This window comes from Crocodylus siamensis, chromosome 11 (genome assembly GCF_052110815.1).
Source record: "Crocodylus siamensis isolate JL-2025a chromosome 11, ASM5211081v1, whole genome shotgun sequence".
Taxonomy (NCBI): Eukaryota; Metazoa; Chordata; order Crocodylia; family Crocodylidae; genus Crocodylus; species Crocodylus siamensis.
In genome coordinates, this window is record NC_143405.1 from 66,251,232 (window position 1) to 66,271,729 (window position 20,498).

The window sequence follows — 20,498 nt, forward strand, 5'->3', positions numbered from 1 at the left end:
GCAAACATGAGAGGGCCATGAATATAGCCAGACTGAAGCCATTTAAAAAGAACCAAAACATTTGTTTGCAATACTCATCACTGTTTGCTGGTGTCCTTAGCTCTGACACTATTAAAACCAGGAAACAGATAGCCTGACTTCCCTTTCTGGGGCTGGATTCTTTCTTTATCCTTTGTTATGCCAGAAGGTCAGGCCCTCACAATCTGCAATCCAATAGAGCATCACTGTATGTTTCTTCTCATCTAGCTCAGACCATTCTAACAGCAGATGTTCCCAGTCCACTAAATAATCAACTAGAAGTGCATAGGAGGAGGCAGTCTTGAGACAAGGCTCTGATGTGCTAATGCAATTTAATTGCTCACAGCAGGGCACCACTAAAATGCTAACTATGATCACCCACAGCTCCAATCAGCTACTTCTCCAAGCTCAATCCTGAATGTCATGGTCTTCCTCCCAAAAGGTCTAATGCAGCACTCCAGCTCTGAGTCATGTCTCAAACTTACCTATTCAGCCTGAGCCTTGAAATTGAAACAGAACTGTATTGACCAACTACTGTCAACTGAAAGAAAATACCTAGGGGTGGGTTTTTATCCAATTACAAAAGGTTCCAAAAGCCCTTAGTTCTTGAACCAAATTTAGCTGCAGAATTTAACTGTACTTTAATTTCATTTAATTGCAGAAATCTCACTTAATGTGCTGAGCAACTCCACTGTGCAAGCAAGAGACATGGCAATAGTGGGGACAGGGCAGGGGATGATACTGCTGTCAGATGCCCTCCCCACCACTGTGGTGTAGGTGTATCCCATTACCACAACACGAGGCATTGCCTTGAGACTACACTGTCCAACATAGAGAAACGGGATCCTGACAAGAAGCCTAGAGTTGAACGGACTTCATACCCTCTGCCATGCACCTCAGCTAGGTAGAACCATTATAAGAATGCAGATGAGACACTGAAGCAGAAAGCAGAAGTTATCAACAAGAAACAACCCCAGGCTTCCCTTTCTAGCTACCACTGGAAGTGGTACTACTACACAATCACCCCTATTCATGCAAGATCAGATGAGCTAATAGCTTCTCAGATGCAGTAAGTCCCAACAGAATACTTTTTTAAATGGTGGCAATACTCAGAAGCCTTCACACACAGCGACACAGCGTTACCAACCACGTCACAATACTTTGTCAGAAGCACGTGCATGGATCACACAGCAGATTAGCCCACTATTGAGCAGACAGGCATGAGGCAGCATCAACAGGATGAGTCGCATCATGCAACAGACGTTCTCTGAACATGGGATGAAATGTTCTTGCAGACTACACAAGTCTCAGGCCACATCTGTACTGCCTCTGGACCATACTAGGGAGCACCAGCAAGCCATGGCACAGCCCTGAGACAGGCAGCACCAAGATGGAGAGCTTATAGGTTGCTATCAATGGAACAGGAGGCTTCTCTTACAGGAGAGAAGAGTTCAATTATTATTAACATATCCTGAGCTTGAGTGAGACCATACTAGTTATTCCATATATTGCTGCATGATGTAGAAGGTCATTCTATGACCAGCTAACTAAAAACCACCACCAGACCAGACCACTTCCCCTACCATTTCATGGATCTTAGACAGAGGTCTTTTAAATATCTTCTAAATAGCAAGGTACTCATTCCTGAAATCAGGTGAACTAGTCACTATAGCCCAATTTTCTCTGAACGCTTTTCCTCCTGGCAGCACATCATTTTAGCAGTCTCTATTAATACTGCTCCTGAATGACCCTATAAATGCAGATTTGACTATTAACCTGGATATACAAAGACAGCACAGGAGACTGCTGAACCACAGAACAGCGCTGGGGGATGCAGAGAATGGAACATCACAGAGCAAAGCCTATTGTGACATAATGGAAAGCCCAGAGGACATTCAGAACGTAACAGTGCAGGAAGCATTAGGGCAAAACAGACTGAAGCAAGAATTTATACTGTGTGAGTGGATTATATGCAGGAGTATTATAGGGAAACCTGTTAAAACAAGAAGTCTTGTATAACACAAGGCTATGATGCTCAAAAGAATCCAGCTGCCTGCACTTTTGTTGCTACAAGGTGAAGAATGTCAGGTGAATGTTGTATTAGGGCTGCCTCTTGCCCCCCCAGTGTCATCCTTTCCCTTCCCTGAAGTACAGCTACCATAGGGACAAAATGGAACAAGAGACAGACAGGCACTTCCGTAGCTGTGACTTACCTGCCGTCGAGGGCGGAGTGGGAGATGACGGCGATGTTAACGGGGAGCTTGCCCCAGAGCCTGCTGAACAAGACAACAACAGAGCGACTCAAGTTTCACTTCTGGTTACTCAACATACAGCAGGTCTTTGAAAACAGCCTTTTACTGACTGCTGAACCAATGCTGCCTCAGACAGTAAGGCATGAATGGTAGCAGAATCAGACCCTCTGTGAGCAGAAACACTTTGCAGGGCAAAATCCCACAGCAGGACAAGCCCCACAAAAATGAAGCACTCTGGGCAGAACTCCCCAGCAAGGACCAATTCTTTTCAGAAGTGGTCAGGCTGAGGAGTTTCTGGGTCCAAATTCTGCAGTCCTTGAGACATGTGTGCTCCCTAACTGCAGCTCTGACCACATCTCTCCTAGGAGAGAAGTTTTTAGTTCATTTGCATCAGCATTACAATTTGTCTTGACAACTAACTGTTTCCTGACAGGCTGCGTTCTGAAAGCATTTGATACAGACACTTAACTAACTGCCTTGCAAGGGGAAAAAAAGAAACACAGACTGAACAACTACATTGTTCAGTAAGGTGAAACTTCCCCACAAACAGTCATCTGCAGAACTGGACAGCAACGTGGTTAACTTTTCAGCAGATCATCAATTTGTCTGTGTAACTTTTTACTGAGGAATATAAACTGCCATGGGGATAAAGTTTCAAAATGGTTGAATGGGTGCTTTTATAAAGAGAGATCCTTCCAGAGGGTCAAACACCACTCTGAGATAGGTTTTCAATTAAGTAACTAATTAGTGACTACATTTTTTACCGCATCATTTGATCTTTACAAATAATGAAGACAAGGATCAGCTTTTTCATACTCCAATCTTACTCTAAGGTACAAAATTCACTGAGATTCTGGACCTAACCAGCAAATGATCTAGTTCAGAAAGAAGATCAAGACTTTGAAGTAAGTGTGGTAAAACTGGTCTTCTCTGCAATTACCTGAATTATTTGAGTTGCTGTATTTTGCTGAATGTTCTTCCCCGCTTTCAAAGGTTGAGCGTTTTGACTTCTTGAATCAAGAAGAAAAAGGAAGAGACAAGAAATCATTCTCCACCACTGTTACTCAAGGACCACCTATGTTTTACTCCCACCCCTTCTATAAAGTATTCCCTAACATCACAAGCCTTACACCAACTTGACATCAGGCAAGGAATCCCATTTTGGGAGGATATCCCCAGCAGCCCACTTAGAAACTAGTTCCCAGCCCTCGCTCTGGCAGATGATATGGCCATAAAGTCACTCTGTCTGGTTGAAGACAGGAGCTGCCAAGTTCATGATGCCCACCTTAATCAAAGTGCATCCAAGCAGGCTGTTCTGTGAACTCTATGAATTCATACAGCCAATTCTCAGAGGGGTTTATTTGGCTCACTCAAGGTTAAACTAATTATCAACACTTAAATGTTGTTTTGCAGCACATCACCTGACTGCACAAATTAAAGCACTCTGAGAATGGCCAGCATGTCCTGGGGCTGTACGCATGTGCATGCATGCGTGTGCATAAATTCCTGCAACACTTCTCTCATGACCTTCACATGCAGAGCACCCTCTTTCTCCAGAATGTGCGCACACTTCTGCATGCAAGAAACTTGTTCTGAAAGATCCTGCTAACCTTTCGTGCCAAGATCTTCCGCCTCTTTTTTTCTTCTTCAGAACCATGGTGAGACTGAGCCCGTATCAGTCTTCGGTGCTGGTGAATCTTCAGAAGGGGAGAGACCAAAGACAAGCTATATCAAGTCAAAAGCTTTACTTTTGACCTCAGAGACATTCCCTTAAGCTTAGAGAAAGTTCTCAATGTTTGTTTAAATACTCAAAATTTCTCCATGAATGGTTTAGAGATACCATCAGCCCTGGTCCCTGCAATGAAGTTAGATTTATAATGTCTCAGAGCTTGACTGGAGCCACAATGTCTTTGGAGCCACTACTAAAGACAATGAGCACTTCACACATACAACAGCTGTAACATCAGAAGATTACTGGATATATTCTGAAGTGGGTGAGATGGGAAAGTCAAGTCTCCTGCAACTAAATATATTTTAACACCACTATTGTTCTTCCTAGGGATTGGAAAGTTTAGCCTCCCAAAAATAAGTGTCCAGAGGGCTTGCACTACTGACATTTTTTCAGCTAGAGGGGGCCTGAAACAAGCACAAAGACACCAGCTTTACTGAAATTGGGGAAACTTCTGTTCCAAGTCTGAAGGGGGGGGCCGGATTCCCTAAAATGGACTGTGGAAAAAAACCCAGGTTTTAAAAGGACCAAGGCTTTGCATCCAGACTTTATGACTTAGACTCACCCAGTCATTTCAACAGCTTCTTGATGTCTACTAAGCCATAATTTATGTAATCAATGTATTATAGACTATTGATTGCAACTAGTGCATTTGTCAAGAACAAGCATTTGTCAACAAGAACAAGTCATAAAGAAAATAAGAGGGCTGTATTTCCAAAGTTTCTTCCAGTGTTGTAAACATTTGTTTAGAATTTTTTTTTTAATTTTAAAAACTTTTTTGTTGTTGTTGAAATAATCAGAGGAGAAAATAATGATGTGAGAACCAGACAACACACAGAAAAATTACCAATTTCTGTTCTTCAGTTAGTCTCTTTTCTATGCATTCCTTGGCAATTTTCAATGCCTCTCTTAACTTAGTGGGAATCTGATAAATGAGAAAAAAAAAATCATGATAGGGAATATATAAACCAAAATTTAATCTAGAGCTTCACTATTGGATACCCACTTTTAATCTGAAGAATGTATTGACCTGTGATGAGGCCCCAGGCTCTAATATTAGTGGAAAACATGGAATTACTGCAAGCAACCTTCCCTCCAGATATAGCTGAAGTCCAACAATGAGGACAGAACATTATGGACAATGCATGAGGCACTCAAGCGCGCAGTCTAATAGCTGCTGACTGGATTGGGGAGTGGTGGATAGGCAACAGAGTGGTTCTACCAATTCTCACAGGTGGGTTTCAGTCACTGTTAGCAAGAACACTTACCCAGCAAGAACTGCATGCAAAAGCACTCAAGTAATTTGGCAGTCAGGCTCTTAAGTGTGACAGCATATACTGGAGGCAGGTGGAAATGCTTATGAAGAAAAATGAGGCTACACAATTCTTGTCTGGTGTTTACAAGCACCTTGGCCAAGTCAGCATGGAATAACTGCTGAACTCAGCGCTGTGTAGCCTCAGCATAGCCCTGTTCTGCGCTTCCCTCCTTCCCCACAAAAGCCTCTGCTTTGTTTGTTCCACCCTCCCTGGAAAGGAGCAGCAACCAAGAACCCTCTCCCACACCTCACATTTGCTAATCCCTGCTCAGCCCTGTCCCTTTTGGCTGGCTGGAGTCAACACCCAAGGCTAGCCAGCTAAACATGCTCTTAGCAATGATCCAGGATATGCTGACGTCAGTCAATTTTACCTTGAACTGTGGCTTTTCAGAATTTGTTAGTAGAACGTCACTGAATAATCTGAAAGAATACGTTAAGATCAGTACACTCTTCCCAAGAGTGGTAGGGACCGTCCCCTCCCTCACCTGCTACTACTTATATTTGTGCTGATATTTATGTGTTGCCTTCTCATTCTGAAACCTTGTGCTGTACAAGCAGCAGTAACCCACCCAAGAGGGAAATGTCATCACTCTTGATGTGAAGCCAGCAAGACTGAACAGTTGCAGGAAAGCACCTGAAGAAATGGTCTACACCAGGGGTGGGCAACCTGCGGCATGTGCGCCAAGTGGCACAGGCACCCTCCAGGCGAGTCGCATGGCAGATCAGGGAGGGGACAGGCAATACAGCAGCAGATCAGACAGAAAACAGAACATGAACCAGCAAACTGGGTAGGGAGCAGGGAGCCGAAAGGGAAGAATAGCAAGTGAAGGAAGGGGATCAGAGTGGTACACAGAGAAGGCACGGGGCTAATTAGTGGCTCACCTGCCAAAAAAGACCACCACTGGTCTACACAATGGAAAGATGGGTCATTTTGGTAGGTAGGGTTTGGTAGGTATTTGCATAAAATGCTCTGTGTTCTTTAATAAGCAACAAAGGGTCAGAGCTTTTGCTTCTCATGCCACCCAAACAAACAGCCTGAGAAACTGTGAGTTCTCCCTTTACACAATTATTACAGACTATTCAAAATAATTATGCGCTTGGAAAGTATCTGAGCAAAACCAGACATTTCTGCATAACTGGATTCTAACCAACACTCCAACTGAAGCAACAGAATAAGGAAACCAAGTGCTCTCAGATCCATTCCCTTCCCTCAGTGAGAGTAGCAACAGTACACATGGTTAACCCTCTCCCTTCAGAACAAGGTTGAAGGACACCAGAAAGCAATGGTGATCTGAACAGCCTGAAGTGGAACTGTCACCACTTTTCTATATCCTCTCTGTGTTTTGGAAGACTTTCCAGAAACCTCTCCAGGAGTCACAGTTAAGCTTCCCACAACCAAAAAACAGTTTAGAGATTCCACCCTACACACATGCACCCACGCCCACTCAACTACTGCCAATTGTCCCAAGTTTATGATAGCGATAGATCTGATCTAAATTCTCCAATCCAGATACCTAGGAACAGCAGCAGGTAGACAATTCAGACAGAAGTGAGATTAAGATAGTAAAGGACTTTTAAAAATGGTTTGCAGTTCTCTTTCTTCTCCCCTCCCCATGTTTAATTATGTGGCCTTGCAAAGTTAAGTGGATTTGTTCTATGGAACATACTTCAACACAGAGTACACATTGTATTGGCACACTTATGCCTTGAACATGCACATAAAATGAATGTGAAAGGAATGAAGCATAAAATAGTATGCTTCAGTTCAGGCTGGACATGAATCATCATCTCTAAATCCATAACCTTCAAAAGCTCAAATTTCCTGTTATCATATTTATTTACTGCCTAATATCTCCCTCTGCCTCAGAGAAAAGAAAAAGGAGGGGGGACAGAGACATGACTTTATTAGTTCCATCCAGAGAATAGGGAACTTCACATCATGTCCCCAAGGAGGGCAGATGATATACCCTGACACTAGCCTGTCATTTTAAGGACTGAAGTTACATTTTCCCCCACACCTTATTTGGAATACTGCTGTTGAGCACAACAACAAAATCCACCTTGTAAATCACATCTCAGGCTACCAGAAAAAAAATATAAATTTCAAAACTTCTGGAAAGGGGACAAGCAACCAAAAAATCCCTTAGGTTAGGCATTTGAAAAGCATCCTGCAAAAACTGGTACATGCATTTGGAAGCGTGATGTCTACATCCATTTAAATAACCGAAGCAATATATTCAAATCCGTGCAGGTAAATGCACTTACACTAAGATATACCAAGGGATAAAACAGACAAAGAAACATCAATCATATTTTATAAGTGATGTAGATCAAGTATATCAAGTAAAGCATGATCATAAATGGCTTCATTTTAGATTTGTTACCCGCTTCTCCCCCTTCCCCAAAGTGACAAGGAAATGTTCATTATCTACAATGAGAGCACGGAAATTCCTTTGCTCATGTTAATACTGCTATAAGGATTACAAAAACACAAGTCAACGAGGACTTACGGCATCTGTAAGAGCCGGGAGACTGTTGGCATGCCATTCTTCATGGCTTCACATGACAATATGGATTCCAACACAGACACTTAAAAAATGAAGAGAAAAAGCTTGCACATTTTTATACTGCTTGAACACATCAGAAAACCATTTTCCCCCTCAATTTAGGGATTATTAACAACTGCAGTGATGAATCTAGGGGATGTACACATACTTCAAGTGTGTTTAATATTAAAGTTTGACATTTGCAGATGTAATTTTTAATCAGATGACTAATGACTGTGCAATTACTCAGGTAAGGACTGATCAATATGATTTACCCTTTTATTTTTTATTTTTTTGAAGTGGGGGTGGGAGAAAAGAATACATCCTTTGTGATAAAGGAACCTCTCAGTAAAGAAACAAGCAAATAGCATACATTTTTACTGCAGTTGCTCCATTTAATAAATAGTTACCCGGCCATCAAATTCACATTCTAAAAGCACAGGACATTTTGGGTAGGTTTTACTGCATTCTAATATGATATGAGCTTTTGGTTTGATTAAACGGAAAGGCAGGTAAGAAATATTTGTAAGCAAAGGACAAGAATTAACAACAGCATACTGACCAACAGACATCGATGGGGCAGGAGGGAAGCTGTCCACCGGAATCGAATCTGGAGGCCTCCCATAAGTCATTTCATACAGTAAGTGACCAAAACAATGAACATCAATGCCTTCTAGCGTCTGCAGAAGAAGAAACAGCTCATTAAGACCAACACACTGTGCACTGCAATATTCTGAAACCTATCTAATTCATGAGAGGAAGAGTGTGGTCTTATGCTGAAGGCACCACATTTGGGCTCTGGCAATTTGGGTTCTATCCCCAACTGTCATAAACTCTTTGTGTAATCCTATCCTAGTCACTTCACTTAGTACCTCCACTCCCCCACGTGATGGATGGGGATGATTACACCCTTCTCCTCAGCCTTTGTCTTTTCTATTTATATGTTACAACTTGGAAGGCCTAGTTATCAGATCACATGTACAAAGGGCACTCAGTCTGAATGCACTCACTACTGTAATGCAACTAGAATAACTCCCATAAGGAAGTATCCACCTGACACTTTTCATGCAATTAACATTACAGATTAATTATTGACCAAATGTAGTCTTGCCAGAACAATCTTTATTTGTACAAAATATTCAAGAAGCATTCTTCAAAACCTTATACTGAAGTGAAATATTTCCCTAGCACATCTAACAGTAGATAACAAGGTTTAATGAAGTAGCACTAATTGACACTGATTTCCAGCCAGGGGACAAGCAGACAAACAAAAGTATCCCCAGAAGACCATTATTCGTACAAAAAACCAGCGCATATTTAGTAGATTTGAGTGTGTCTAGCATAGACAGTTAAATGTTAAAAGGGGACAATTGTCAGTTTTGGGAACTGCATTTTGAAATAGACAGAAGTAACTTCCCTTATCAGCCAAGACATTAGTAAATGTTGATGGCAGTGATAGATTCGGACTAACCAGGTACTTTCCGTCATTTCTTTAACAATGCAGTAAACCTGTTTAACAAGGTCAGCACCTGCTGTCCCGTGTGATCCCTTCTGGGATTTATTATAGCCAACACTTGCAGGTAAGACAAGACACAGGCTAAGACCCTACAGTGCAACAAGGTAGATTTGCCAACAGAGGTGGTGGCATTAAACGTAGTATCTTTTGTAGAAACACAGCAAACTGCCTGTGGTAGAGAGGCGAATATGAACTGGGGAAAGCTAGAATTCTATATAATGTCTCTAGCCTACTTATCTCTGAGGAAGAAAAAAAAATCCCCATTTCATTCCAGAGATTGAGTTTAAATCTAGCACACTCCTACTGAAGATATACTTTCCAGAACAGCACTATTATTAAAACAATATTGTTAGGGTTGATAGACTAAGTTGTTTTTGGTTTGTTTGTTTTTTGTCTAGCACAGTCTGTCTTACTATCACATCTATGACGAATTTTCACACACAAAATATCAACTCAAGCCTTTATTTTTTAAATAACTTACATTAATTTTCCGAAACTGTGAAAAATGAGATCGATAAAATGATGGAAGTCCTAGCAAGGAATTCTCTAGATCTAGCAATTTGCATGCATCACCATCCAACATCACATTGGCAGAGTGAAGATGGCCATAAGGAAATCCTTTTTCATGCAAGAATTTTAATACCTAAACAAAGAGAGAAGGGGGAAAAAAGGTGTCAATGCAAGGAAGTCTGTTTGGGCAGAGCTTGGAAAGGCATGAAACTTATTTAAAAGAGAAAGCACTGGAAGTATAAGCTCCCCAGCATCTCGAGCTTTAAGTTTCACCCATTCAGCTCCCATCTTCATTCACAAGAACTGTCCTGCAGAATGCTCACTTGTACTCTTTTTCCATGGCCACAGGAGAGGGCCCTAAAGAATGGAAGCAAATTTGACCTCTTTTCACACAGTCCTCTACCCCTGTTTCCCAGAAACCTCCATTTCTGCACATCAAACAAGAAACAGTAGGCTAAATGGAGGGTACCAAGGATAAGAGGATACAAAGTGTTTTTATTTAAACTAGCTAATTTTTTTAACTGAACAAAGTGTTTAGGTTAGGTATTTTCTGAAGTCTGCAAAACATTTTCTGATGTCAGCTGTGGCAAGCATATGATTTAAAGAAAACACTGTCAATTTTAATGGAATAAAAAACTGTTTGGAAAAAAAAATTCAACTTCCTGATTCTGTACCCATTTTAAGCATTAGAATGGTAATAAGGGTCTCCTCTCTTCTTCCCCTGCACCCAATCACTACATGTTTCTGCACCCACACGGAGTAAGTCCCCATCACAGGAAGCAGTTTCATACAGGCAAATCCCAGCACTTCTGCAGAGCTCCAATTACATCACTGAGGGCTTGACAGGAGTGTCTCATTGCAGAAGGAGGAACTATAGTGGAACTAAAAGTACGCAAAGTGCTGTCACATGCACAAAATTAAACTAGCTAAAAAGGGGGAAAGATGCTAGTTTCTTGCAGTTACAACAATCTTAGATGTAAAATGCACGAGGACATTTCCAAGGTGATAACCTCCCTTTCAATGCAAGAGTAATTTAACATTAAAAGCCATATACCTCTAATATTTGTCTCCCAAATGTTTTTATTTGCTGAAGTTCAAGACCTTGGATTTTTTTGGGATTACAGTACTTTTTCAGGAATGGCTCTTTTGGTTTTGCCTATAAAAGAAATACATAGTTTTAATGAACATTACAAAAATGCTACCTTTAGTATGTTAACTATGAAAGAAACTGAATCATCTTGATCTACTCAACTGTATATGATAAAAAAGGTATTTTTTTTTTTTTTACTGTTATAAGATATATTCTATAGACTACAAAGTAACCAAACATGGCAGAATATTTTCCTACATATAAGCTGACAAGTATAAAACTACCTTACCTTATAAATAAGATCTTTTAGCGTTCCTTTCTCACTGAATGGTCTGATTACCAGCGCAGAGGATTCATTGGCTGTAGCAAAAGTGACCTTGTAAATGTAAGGGTGCTGTCGAGACAAGAGGCCATTATTAACATTTAGCTACCTAATTTACAGCAAATTAACTTTTTTGCTCAATTCACACAGGAGAGTACAGATACCCTGAAGTAATATCAGGTTTTTAATTATTTGTTCAACGTGACAAACCAGTCTTTGTTAGTGACATCACCTTACATTACCAAGTATCCAGACTCAAGTTAAGGCTATCTGTAAAACTACCATAGCAGGAGCTTTATCTGACTTCCATCAAAATCAACAAGACTTTTACCACATGTTTCAGTGAGGGCTGAACTAGGCTCCTGTTTTGTAATCCAAAATGAGAGATGTATGTAAAACACTCCTGAAGACAGCAGAGGATTTTGCGATCTCTTCCCTTCCTGCAACCCCTCCACCCCCCTCAGTGCCCAAACTTGCTGTGTGTGGCCTTCTTGCTGATCTCTGATCAGATTCATAGCTTCCTGCTTAAAAGGTAATATAGATTCAGTCCTGTAAACACTTTTTCAAGTGAGCAGCCTTACTGTAAGTACTGAGGAACTGTATGGTATAAAGATATCCTTGGTTGTGCATATGAGGCAGAATTCTAAAAAACTGAATGGTGATTTCACAGTCTCTTCAGAAGTTTCTGCAGTAATTCTGTGCAAGTGGGGGCTATTTATTTCCTGCAGCAACTTGTTTCCAAGTTTCAGGTGGGTTTTCCCCTCCCAGTTTCAAAAGGTTGAAAATTTGGCCATAAGATTAGCCTCAAACTGACAGAGCAAGAGCAAGGCATCAGCAGGGGTGCATTTCTTAGCTAACAACTCCACTAAATGTGTCTGTTTTCAAGTTCCAGGGCTGCGCACAGATGTTTAATAGTTTCAGAACATCCCTCCCCAGCTGGTTCTCACACACCTAGCAGAGTCCTAAAGCTGTGACTCCTAAAGCTGTGAAGCCAGAAAATACAACTCTGTATTCAGACAAACCTGCTTGCTGGATCCACCCTGCAGCAGTCTCTGTAACACTGCATCTCCAGATTCTAAAGAAAGTTTTTTTGCATGTCCTAATGCAAACATTACACAGCTATGCACTGCAGCTTTAAGATACCTCTCAGGCAGTGATAAACAATTACATTTAGGCAGCATGAAAATCTTGGAGATTTACAAGCAGATCTGCCATTAACTCCCAGTATCTGTCCACAATACTGTAAAAGAAAAGCACCATCATCTGCCATAGCTTTGAAATTCCTGGCATTACTTTCTAGGAGAAAGAATATTATCTTACAAAACTGTGGGAGGCTTAATTAGGGTCTGAACAACTACAGTGCAACATACTTTTCTGTTAGACTGCATGCACTTGCAGGATTAACCCTCGTCAGGGATCATTTTGATTGGCACACTGTAGAAGTCACCAAGGTAATACTCACAGAGCAAGTAGAAAGAAGTTTCACAGCACATTGCAACTCTTTGTCAGACAAGAATTTATCCGGGCCTAGGTCGGCCTAGAAGTAAATACAAAGGCAAAAATCAGAGAGGCATCAGCTCTATTGCATACAGAAAAAAAGATGACTAATAAAGGACTGATTAATAAAAAGTCACCGAAATGCTGCTTCTGCAAAAGATACCCCTAGAGAGTAGTTAAGGGCAATGCTAACATGAGGTAACTCTGCATGCATCCTGAAAAGAAACAAATCTTTAACTAACTTAGCACAGGAAGTTTGCACAGCAACAACTGAACCCTTCAGAAGGCTAGACTCCCAAGTCTACCTGCTTCTGCTTTTTACATATAGAGCCTGACAACGATACAAAGCCAGGCATCCCTAAAAGTACTAAAGATGCACTTAACATTGTTTATGGCTTGGTTGAGGGACAAGCAACAGATTTCTTTGGCTTATCCTTTTTTAGCTGTCTTAAGAACCTGAAAGAAAAATACAATCTGCACACATACCCAGCTTAACATTAGTCGCTCCTTTGGTTGATTCTTAATCCTCATTAAGAAATACTTCTTACGTATTCTCCAGCCTAGAAATAAACAGTCAGCACAGTTTCATTAGAATAGCCACTGAATCACAGAAGTGGTTACAAGTTAATTTTCTGCATATTAAAGGAAAAAATGTCTTCTGATCTGCCTAGGCATGTCTCTCAGTAAAGTAGCCACCAGTGCACAAAAATTATGACAAAATAGAAAGTTACATCAATTACTTAAACCCTCTCTGCTTGGTATCATTATGGAAACATGACATCCTCCATCAGGTTCACCTGTATAAATACTAGCAACATTGAGACAAGTTAGAAAAAACACACTGCCTTCATGATTTTCCAGTTAAATGGAAGAATAGCTATGAAATATGGAAAGAGAGAGAGCTGATAAACATTCTCTCCCCAAGGAATGGCAGCATGGCAACAATATATTCCCCCTTTGCTATAGACACAAGCTACTGATTTCTTACCTATATCTTTCAGTGGTTCTACAACCTCCCACTTTGGCTCTGACCGGAAGAACATTGAAACATGCTGTAAGGCAACTTCTGTAAAGAAATATTTGAAAGTCTGTTAATTGCACACACATTAGTGAATACTCATGGCCAGAAGCGAGCCTGCAGGGATTCAGGCTTCGCTTCATTCATGTCAAGGCAGCACTTGGTAAATATACATATCAAGTCACCAAAGTTGATTAAAAAGCATTCAAGTCCCTTGCTATGAAACAGTTCAGGTCCCCAAGGAAAACAGTTCAAGCTATCTGGCTTAGAAAAACTTGGCTCATTAACTTTGTATTAGGTCTGTGCTAGAAGCAAACCTGAGCTGCATCCCTAGTCCAAAACACTCACAGGTTTAGAACTAGCAAAGTTCTAAACCAAATCAAAAGCTCACAGCTAGGATTCCCCCACAGCTGGGCTGCATCACACCATGTCAAGGAAGATCTCTGCTGTTTGTTCCTAATGCACTATTTAAGATCTACCTAATTTCTGTTTGCTCGCTCATTGTTATGAGCAAACTATTCACTGTTAGTTCCACTACTAAGCAGACCAATGAAGCCGACTAGGTCAAAGGCACTCACTTTTCCTAGACATTCCACTATCGGTATCCAGCACGTAACTCTGAAAGAATGAGATCCTTCCAGACTTCTGGAGGCAGACAGCATTATCCCACAGCTGGAAACACAGTTCTGCCAAGAGCTCACAAGGCAACTGCAGTGCAACTGGTGGGCTGGAGGAAAGTGTGCCAGCAATGAAACTTCTCCAGTATCACTGAGCTCGACAGAGACCAACAGCATAAGCACATAAGAATGTCTTGTATTTGATCTGACCCACGCTCTCAGCATGGCTGTAACAGTGTGTGGAAGTGTGCTGAGGAAAGGGAGAAATGGTGCAAGTCATTTGTTCATTAGTCCAACAGCATGAACCAGGGCTGTCCAACTAGCAGCCTGTGGGCCACATGCAGCCCACAAGGGATTTAAATACCATCCCAGGCTCCCACCAAGCCACCACTACCCTTACTGCTCAGGCTGCATTAGCAGCCCCCCACTTCGGCATCTGTTGTGGTATGAAGTTAGCCAGCCTGGGCATAACAAGACCAGTCTGGCCACGACCCTGACCACTGACTTGAGCATATAAAATTCTATTGGCATTTGCCATAATAACAGCAATCTTCATGAACTCATTTGGAACTAATATGGATGTGACAGTATTACAAAATTTCCACTGTCTGTATTACTAATGGTTTCAGGTCTCTTCCACAACTTACCATAATTGGTGAGCAGGGTGTTTAAGGACAGTTCTTTGCAGCTGAGATGCAGCAGACTCTAGGATATTTCACAATGGGAGAGCAAGGACACATATGGAACACACGCAATAAGCTTCTGCTTTGCCATGTTGGGCTTTTCCAAAAATATGGTTTGCACTTTGCAGTTCATAGAGGAGGCAACTTTATATCTTCTGAGGTAGGTATGGATATTCAATTTATTCATGGGTTAAAGCTACTGGACCGAAGAGTTTAAAAGTTCATTTTCAGGGGTGCAGGAGGCTGTCCTTTTACATGGGTACTGGAAGTCTTATACTTTTTGGTTCTCACACCGTGAACTGCTGCTTACCAGAGAGAGTGTCTGCTGACCACCACCCACTTCTCACTACAATCCCGAGGACCTCCCTCAGTGCCCTTCACACCCACCTCACTGCAATGAAGCAAACTACAAATAAATAAGAGGCAACAGAGAAAAGAAAAAAAAATCAATGGTAAGACCGCAAGAGTTCTATGGACCCATCTGTGAGCTGCTTTTATTGTATTTTAGTGTTTCTGTATTTTGGGTTGCACAAACTGTTTTCAGTCATCCAGATCAGAAGAGTTCCTGGTCTCCCACTACAGGAGTTTCACCACCATTTCATTTAATTTGAACTGTTTAAAAAAGTAAACATTTTCCAAGTTTGGGCAGTCTCCATGACATTATATTTTTCCTCCTCTTCTCCTTGCTTGGTACATGGGGAAGGAAGAAATGCAGAAGTCCAGAAATAATACGGAAAACGAGAAGGGTTGGTCCATAATCAGGAAGCTGAGCAAGCTCCCAGAATGATGTCAGCATGATTAGTTATTTATTAGGTCTGGTATTGCTCAAAATCTACATCATTAATGATTTAGATGCTGGGATCAAGTGCAGATGACACCAACTGTCACTTGCAAGTCAAGGGTAATGATTCTTCCACTTCATCTGGCATCAGTGAGGCCTTACCTGCAGTGCTGTGTCCAGTTTTGGGCCTCATACTTCAAGAAGGATGTAGACAGTTTCGAAAGAATCCAGTGCAGGGTAACAAAAATTATCAGGGGCCTGGGAGACAAGACTTACAAAGAAAGGCTGAAAGAACTAGGGTTATTAAGCCTAGAGAACAGAAGACAGAGGGGGGATTTGATCACAGTCTTCATATACTTGCAGGGTGATAAAGAGGGTGAAGATGGGCTTTTCTTTGTGGCCATAGGAGACAGGACTAGGAGCAATGGCCTCAGGGTGCAGCAGGGGAAATTTAGGTTGGAGATTAGGAAGACATTTCTGACTATGAGGCTGAGCTGACATTGGAACAGGCTGCCTAGAGAGGCTGTGGAATTTTCACCCTTAGAAATTTTCAAAAGCAGGTTAGACAGACCCTTGGGCAGGGATGGTTTAGTCAGGGATAATCCTGCCTTCAGGAGGCTGGACTAAATGACTACTGTGATCCCTTCCAGCCCTGCCATCCTACGATCCTAAGATCAGTAGTATTAAAGACAGGCTTATTTTTTACATTTTTCTACCCACCAATTTAAATTTTGCACCTACCAACTTTACTCAAGATACACAATCAAAGGATTTCACATGCATCCATAGGAGCTGAGGCATGGCCAATACATCTACCCAATACTTTACAAACAAATCAATTAGCAACTATGTGAAGAGCAGAAGTCTGATAACAGAGAATTTGTTTCCCAGATCAGAACCCAATGGGTGAAAGCTGAAGCTAGACAAATTCAGAGTAGAAATTGTTAATCATGAGGGTAATTAACCACTAGAACAACTTGCCAGTGGCTGCGATGGATTCTTCCTGACTGAAAATTTCTAAATCTAAAATTTCAGGATGTTTCTTTAATAGCTATGCTTTGGTTCACCCAAGAATTATTTTAGGGAAATCCTACAGCCTGCATAATACACAATGTCAGAATACATGATCACAATGAATCTGACTTTATTATCTCTGAACCATGAAAAAGGGAGTCCTCATTTGCTGTCTAACGATGTGCAGTACAGTGAGAATTTTTCATCTTCCCCCACACTCCAGTAAACAGCCAATCCTTTCAAACACCAACTCTCCCTTTTACCACAAATGAGCCACAAAAAGTAATGGGACATGTGCAAAATGAGATTAGTCTTTTTCTGGGGTCTGTGACAAATTTAATCTGTGTTCTGTTACTGGCTGCTAGGAAAATAGTGGTCTTTTGTAAGTGCCATCTAAAAATATTTCACTTACCAGTATAGTTTACAGAATAGTTGTTTGGGTCCAGGAATTTCTTTACCAGCTCACAGTTAGACAGTATGTGATTGGTAGTGATTACATCAAGATAGCTCTGGAGTCCTTTCTGTCTTTCAGCTATGAATTCACGCTCCATATTTCCAATCAACTTTTTGGGAGGCAGAGGTAGACTTAGAGCTGATATCTTAAAAAGAAAACAAAAATAGTATCATAACATAACTTCTTGAAATGTTTAACAGGAATAAACGCTTATGCCACAGAACACTGTTTTGTGCTGTTCTAATAGCCAAGATGATTTTTCAAAATTATATGCATTCGATGCCCACACGGTCAAATGGGTCGCCAACTGGTTGGAGGGCCGCACCCAGAGGGTGGTAGCGGATGGGTTCTTCTCGACCTGGAAGGACGTGGGCAGTGGGGTTCCGCAGGGCTCGGTCCTCGGGCCCGCACTGTTCAACATCTTCATCAGTGACTTGGATGAGGGGGTAGAAAGCACCCTGTTCAAGTTTGCTGATGACACTAAGATGTGGGGGGATGTGGGTGCACTAGAAGGGTGCAATAGGCTACAAGCTGACCTTGACAGGTTGCAACGGTGGGCGGATGAGAATAGGATGGGGTTTAACACTGATAAGTGCAAGGTGTTGCACATGGGGAGGAAGAACCGGCACCACACTTACAGGTTGGGGAACTCCCCTCTTGCCAGCACAGAGACGGAAAAGGATCTTGGAGTCGTCATTGACTCCACGATGAACATGGGCCGGCAGTGTGGGGAGGCAGTCAAGGAGGCCAACCGTACCCTGTCATGCATCCACAGATGCATCTCGAGCAGGTCCAGGGAGGTGATCCTCCCCCTCTATGCGGCACTGGTCAGGCCGCAGCTGGAGTACTGCGTCCAGTTCTGGGCGCCGCACTTCAAGAGGGACGTGGACGATATGGAAAGAGTTCAGAGGAGGGCCACTCGTATGATCAAGGGTCAGCAGGGCAGGCCTTATGAGGAGAGGCTACGGGACCTGAACCTGTTTAGCCTCCACAAGAGAAGGTTAAGGGGGGACCTTGTGGCCTGCTACAAACTGGTCAGGAGGGGATCAGCAGGTATTGGGGGAGTCCCTGTTCCCCCGTGCGCTGCCAGGAGTGACCAGGAATAACGGTCACAAGCTGGCGGAGGGTAAGTTTAGATTAGATATTAGGAGGCGCTACTTCACAGTCAGGGCGGCTAGGGCCTGGAACCAGCTTCCAGGGGAAGTGGTGCAGGCTCCTAGCCTGGGGATTTTTAAAAGGAAGTTAGATGAGCACCTTGCCGGGGTCATCTGACCCCGGGGCTCTTTCCTGCCAAGGCAGGGGGTCGGACTAGATGATCTACCTAGGTCCCTTCCGACTCTAGCTACTATGAAACTATAAGGACTTATGTTGGTATTTTATTTGTGTTAAATTCTAAGTTTGTATAGGACTAAACAGTCTGAGATGTATTCTCATCTTTGCATGTAAAAATTTGGCATTATAACTGTACTGAAACTACAAGGATATTTAAATGCGTGTCTCACACTAGCAAAATAAGAATATTGCACTGTGCTCTCTCAGTCCCAACACAATCTGAAAATATTCAACTGTTAAACTCTTACAGTATTTACCCACCATGAAATGTTCATGTCATGGTTTCACCACAGCACAAACCAATCTTGTGTGCCTACATCTGCTCGTTATGAACTTTCTTCATTCCTATATAAGTTTGCATGGATTGTTAATAGTTTCTTTTACACCCACTGCCCTTATTGGGAATTTTAAAGAAGCTGACATTAAGGGCTTTTAAATGCAGTTTCAATTACACTAGATAACCTTCAGTTCTTAAGCTAAATCTTTTGTCATGTGATATTATACAAGCATAATCTAGCACAGCTGAAGTGGCCCCATTTGAAAGTGGGACAACACAATCAACACTGACAAGTGCAAGGTGCTGCACCTGGGGAGGAAGAACCGGCAGCATACCTACAGGCTGGGGAACTCCCTTCTCATCAGTGCAGAAGCAGAAAAGGATCTTGGAGTCATCGTTGATCCCAAGATGAATATGGGCCAGCAGTGTGGGGATGCAGTCAGGAAGGCCAACCATACCTTGTCGTGCATCCACAGATGCATCTCGAGCAGGTCCAAGGAGGCGATCCTCCCCCTCTATGTGGCACTGGTCAGGCCGCAGCTGGAGTACTGCGTCCAGTTCTGGGCGCCGCACTTCAGGAGGGATGTGGACAGCATGGAGAGGGTCCAGAGGAGGCCACTCACATGATCAGGGGGCAGCAGGGCAGGCCCTTAGAGGAGAGGCTATGGGACCTGAACCCGTTCAGCCTCCACAAGAGAAGGCTGAGGGGGGATCTAGTGGCCTGTTATAAACTAGTCGGGGGGGATCAGCAAGCATTGGGGGAGTCCCTGTTGCCCCAAGCATTACCAGGAGTGACTAGAAAGAACGGACACAAGCTGGCAGAGGGTAAATTCAGACTAGACATCAGGAGGTGCTACTTCACTGTCAGGGCAGCTAGGATCTAGAACCAACTTCCAAGCAAAGTGGTGCTGGCCCCTACCCTGGGGGTCTAAGACCAGGCTAGACAAACACCTTGCTGGGGTCGTTTGACCCCAGTACTTTTTCCTGCCATGGCAGGGGGTCGGACTTGATGATTGGCTCAGGTCCCTTCCGACCCTACAAACTATGAAACAATATCTAGGTGTTGCAAGGCTTTAGTTAATGTTTGAGAAATACACAGAAACAGGATGAAAGATGTGGCAGAAATGCAAAAGGTTATGAAACAAACTTACACCATAGGCCATGTCTGGAAAAACAAAAGAAAAAAAAGTAGGCTGCTCATAGGGTGCAGCATGTGTGTATATTGGGTCGTATATATACACCACAAAATATATTTTTACTTTTTTCAACATATCCCAGCTCAGCAGACAAGAGTAGCTGCCTCATGTCCTGAGCCCCTGGAAGGAGAGATACTTAAGAGGTATGCTGCAGAAAAAGAAAGTCTGTGCAAACGACAGCTTTATTTCTAAAGAGCTGTTTGGCCACTTGGAGGGCAGGGACTTTTGGGGGTTCCATCTTCCTCACTTCTCACTTTCACCAGTGGGAGACCAAAAAACGGAACTGTTCAAAAAGAAACTGTCACTTTGTGACAATACCTTCCACCTTTCC

The 20,498-nt window shown here is 42.4% G+C and overlaps 1 protein-coding gene across 6 annotated transcripts in view; it reads right to left on the reverse strand.

The window, feature by feature from the left end:
• The window catches only part of PXK (PX domain containing serine/threonine kinase like), a 43,072-nt gene that overhangs the window by 7,993 nt on the left and 14,581 nt on the right, over window positions 1–20,498 (reverse strand). For 3 of the 6 annotated variants that reach the window (XM_090022911.1, XM_090022917.1, XM_090022915.1), the window contains 14 exons: window positions 17,321–17,507; window positions 13,784–13,861; window positions 13,282–13,355; window positions 12,761–12,835; window positions 11,266–11,370; window positions 10,941–11,042; window positions 9,858–10,019; window positions 8,423–8,540; window positions 7,825–7,903; window positions 5,686–5,734; window positions 4,847–4,924; window positions 3,881–3,967; window positions 3,211–3,280; window positions 2,232–2,294 (listed from right to left, as the gene is read on the reverse strand). In XM_090022911.1, coding sequence (XP_089879037.1) covers window positions 2,232–2,294; window positions 3,211–3,280; window positions 3,881–3,967; window positions 4,847–4,924; window positions 5,686–5,734; window positions 7,825–7,903; window positions 8,423–8,540; window positions 9,858–10,019; window positions 10,941–11,042; window positions 11,266–11,370; window positions 12,761–12,835; window positions 13,282–13,355; window positions 13,784–13,861; window positions 17,321–17,507 — 1,327 coding nt within the window. The remainder of the gene's footprint in view (window positions 1–2,231; window positions 2,295–3,210; window positions 3,281–3,880; window positions 3,968–4,846; window positions 4,925–5,685; window positions 5,735–7,824; window positions 7,904–8,422; window positions 8,541–9,857; window positions 10,020–10,940; window positions 11,043–11,265; window positions 11,371–12,760; window positions 12,836–13,281; window positions 13,356–13,783; window positions 13,862–17,320; window positions 17,508–20,498) is intronic. The other 3 variants (XM_090022913.1, XM_090022916.1, XM_090022914.1) reach the window with 2 other exon arrangements.